The sequence below is a fragment of the Cariama cristata genome, unplaced genomic scaffold, assembly GCF_000690535.1.
Source record: "Cariama cristata isolate BGI_N322 unplaced genomic scaffold, ASM69053v1 scaffold34798, whole genome shotgun sequence".
Taxonomy (NCBI): Eukaryota; Metazoa; Chordata; class Aves; order Cariamiformes; family Cariamidae; genus Cariama; species Cariama cristata.
In genome coordinates this window covers 1-3,535 of record NW_009631186.1, presented here as the reverse complement: position 1 = coordinate 3,535, position 3,535 = coordinate 1, and the positions used below count along the sequence as shown (strand labels likewise).

At 62.0% G+C, this 3,535-nt stretch overlaps 1 protein-coding gene across 1 annotated transcript; it reads left to right on the top strand.

Annotated features, from left to right (window-relative positions):
• Window positions 1–29: 29 nt before the first annotated feature.
• On the top strand, window positions 30–3,529 carry LOC104166057 (spectrin beta chain, non-erythrocytic 4-like; the record flags this gene model as incomplete). Its single annotated transcript, XM_009705864.1, has 6 exons — window positions 30–317; window positions 416–546; window positions 656–860; window positions 1,742–2,364; window positions 3,215–3,353; window positions 3,450–3,529. Coding segments are annotated over 6 exons (1,466 nt in total), but the record flags the coding sequence as incomplete, so codon positions are not given.
• Window positions 3,530–3,535: the final 6 nt, after the last annotated feature.

Below are 3,535 nucleotides of genomic sequence, written 5' to 3'. Positions count from 1 at the left end.
CCCACACCCACCTCCTCTCCAACCCCACCCCACCCCAGAACCTCCGCCGGGAGATCCAGGTCCATCGTCCTCGGGTGGACGAGGTCTTGGAACGTGCCGGAGCCGTCGCCTCCATCAAAAGCCCGGAAGCCGAAGGGGTCCGACGTCTTCTGGAGCGCTTGGAGATGACGTGGGGGGAGCTGCAGGAGCAGGCGGAGCGGCGGCAGCAAACCCTGGATGCCACCTACCAGTTGGAGCAGTACTACTTCGCCGTGGCCGAGGTGGAGTCGTGGTTGGGCGAGCAAGAGCTGCTGTTGATGAGCGAGGAGAAGGGGAAGGTGCTGATGAGGTGGCTTCAAGGGGATGGAGAAGTTTAAGACCTCCCCAAGCCAACATCTCACCTCCCCGGGGTGTGTGTCTCCCCCCATCTCCCAAGGATGAGCAGAGCACCCTCCAACTCCTCAAGAAACATCTCCTGACGGAGCAAACGGTGGAGAACTACGAGGAGACCATCGCCCAACTCTCCCGGCAATGCCGTGCCCTTCTAGAGCTTGGCCATCCTCAAAGGTGGGTGCAACCCCTCTCACCCCCCACCTTTACAACCACCCGAAAATGCCGGGCTGGGGTGCGGGGAGGGGGTCTTTGGCGTTCACCGGGCGCTGTGTCCCTTGCCCAGCGAACAGGTCAGCAGGCGGCAGTCGCAGGTTGACCGGCTGTACGTGTCTCTGAAGGACCTGGTGGAGGAACGCAAGGCCAAGTTGGAGCAGCAATATTGGCTCTACCAGCTCAGCCGCGAGGTGGACGAGCTGGAGCATTGGATCGCCGAGAAGGAGGTGGTAGCCGGCTCACCGGAGCTGGGGCAGGACTTCGAGCATGTCACGGTCAGTTGGGAGATGCATCAAGGAGGGTCTTGGTGTTGTCCGTGCCCCATCCTAAGGGTCCTGCAGTTGGCCCCATCCTGTGCTGGGGAGACTTGGTGAAGTCCCTGGCCTGGGTGAGGGGTTTTGGTGAGGTCCTTGCCCCATGCTGGGGGTCTTGGCATTGGCCTTTCCCCATGCCAAGGGTCCTGGAGGTGTCCCCATCCCGTGCCTGGGGTCTTGGCATTCTTCCTGCCCCGTGCCAGGGGTCTTGTTGTGGTCCCTGCTCCATGCCAGGGGTCCTGGGCACCATCCCTGCCCCATGCCAGAGGTCCTATCCCCATCCTGGTCCTGGGCACCATCAGTGCATGATACTGGTGGTCCTGGGCACCATCGATACACAGTGCTGGTGGTCCTGGGCACTGTCTTGGTCCTGGGCACCATCCCTGCCCCATGCTGGGGGTCCTATCTCTATCCTGGTCCTGGGCACCATCAGTGCTCCATGCTGGGGTTCCTGGGCACTGTCCCTGCCCCATGCTGGGGGTCCTGGGCACCCTCCTGGTCCTGGGCACCACTGATGCCCCATGCCAGGGGTGCTGGGCACCATCCCTGTGCCGTGCCGGGGGTCCCATCCCCATCCTGGTCCTGGGCACCATCAATGCATCACGCTAGTGGTCCTGGGCACCACTAATGGCCCATGCCGGGGGTCCTGGGCACCATCCTGGTCCTGGGTACTGTCAACGCCCTCATGTCAGGGGTTCTGGGCACCATCCCTGCGCCGTGCCGGGAGGTCCTATCCCCATCCTGGTCCTGGGCACGATCCATGCACCACGCTGGTGGTCCTGGGCACTGTCCCTGCCTGGTGCTGCCCACCCCTCACCCCTGTCCATCCCTGCCCATCCCAGCTACTCCAGGAGAAATTCCTCGAGTTCGCCAGCGAGACGGGCAACGTCGGGCAGGAGCGGATCGCCGCCGTCAACCAAATGGTGGATGAGCTGATCGACTACGGGCACGCCGACGCCGCCACCATCGCTGAATGGAAGGACGGAGTGAACGAAGCTTGGGCAGATCTTCTGGAGCTGATGGAGACCCGGGCCCAGATGTTGGCGGCTTCTCATGAGTTGCACAAGTTCTTCAACGATTGCAAAGAGGTTTTGGGGCAAATTGAGGAGAAAAGGCAACGCCTGCCCGAACTGGCAGCCCGTGAGGGCAGGACGTCGGCCGGCGCCTTGCAACGGGCGTTGGGTGCCTTCGAACACGACGTGGAGGTGTTGGTGACCCAAGTCCGGCAGCTACAAGAGGGTGCGGCACAGTTGAGGACCCTCTACGCCGGGGACAACGCCGAGGCCATCGCCGGGAGGGAGCAGGAGGTGCTACGGGCGTGGAAGGAGCTCTTGGCGGCATGCGAGGAGTGCCGGCTCCACGTCGCCAGCATCGCCGATAAGATCCGCTTCGTCGGCACTGTGAGAGACCTTCTCGCCTGGATGGACGGCGTCCTCTGCCAGATCGGCGCCGGAGAGAAGCCCAGGTAGCGGGAGCTGAGGGCTGCGCCGAGGTCCTGCGTCCTGTGCTGGCCCCAGGAACCGCGTCCTGGCCCATCCGTGGTGCCAAGGCCCCGTGTCCTGGCCCATCCATGAAGCCAAGGAATTGTGTCCTCTTCCATCTGGAGGACCCGTGTCCTGATCTGTCCAGAGGCTCCATGTCCTATCTGAACCCAAGGACAGGTGTTCTGTCCCATCCATGGAGCTAAGGATCCGTGTCCTGTCCTATCTGGAGGACCCCTGTCCTGTCCCATCCATGGCACCAAGGATCCCTGGCACCCATGTCCTGTTCCATTCCAAAGACCTGTGCCATCTCCCATCCATGATGCCAAGGATCCACGTCCTGTCCGATCCCAAGGAACCAAGGACCGTGTCCTGTCCCATCCATGATGCCAAGGATCCATGTCTTGTCCCATTCCAAGGACATGTGTCCTGTTCCATCCCCAGGACCCATCTTCTGTCCCATCCATGGTACCAAGGACTCGTGTTCTGTCCCATGCCAAGGACCCATGTCCTATCTGATCCTTAGGACCCATCTCCTCTCCCATCCAAAGGAGCCAAGGACTCCTGTCCCATCCCAAGGACACACCTCCGGTCGCATCCATAACACCAAGGACCCATGTTCTATCCCATCCCAAGGACCCATGTCCTGTCTGAGTCTTAGGACCCATCTCCTGTCCCATCCCAAGGATCTGTGTCTTCTCCCATCCATGAAATCTAGGAAGCCCTGTCCCACCCCAAGGACCCACCTCCTGTCCCATCCCAGGGCTGGGGTGGTGGTGGGGGGTGTCCATCCCTGTCCCCTCCCGCCCTCCCAGCCCCCGTCCCCTCTCACAGGGACGTCTCCTCGGTGGAGCTGCTGATGAACGACCACCAAGGTCTCAAGAGCGAGATCGAAGCCCGCGGCAAGAGCATCGCCGCCTGCCTGGAGCTGGGCAAGACCCTCATCCTCAGCAAGAGCCCGGCGGCCGACGAGGTGCTGGGATGGGGTGGGGCTGGGGTGTGGACATTCAGGGAAAGGGGAGAACTGCAACTCTTGGGGGGTCCCGACCCATCTCCTCCATCCCTGCAGATCAAAACCCATGTGGAGAAGCTGCTTGCGAAGAAGAAGGAGATGATGGAGAAGTGGGACAAGCACTGGGAATGGCTGCAGCAGAG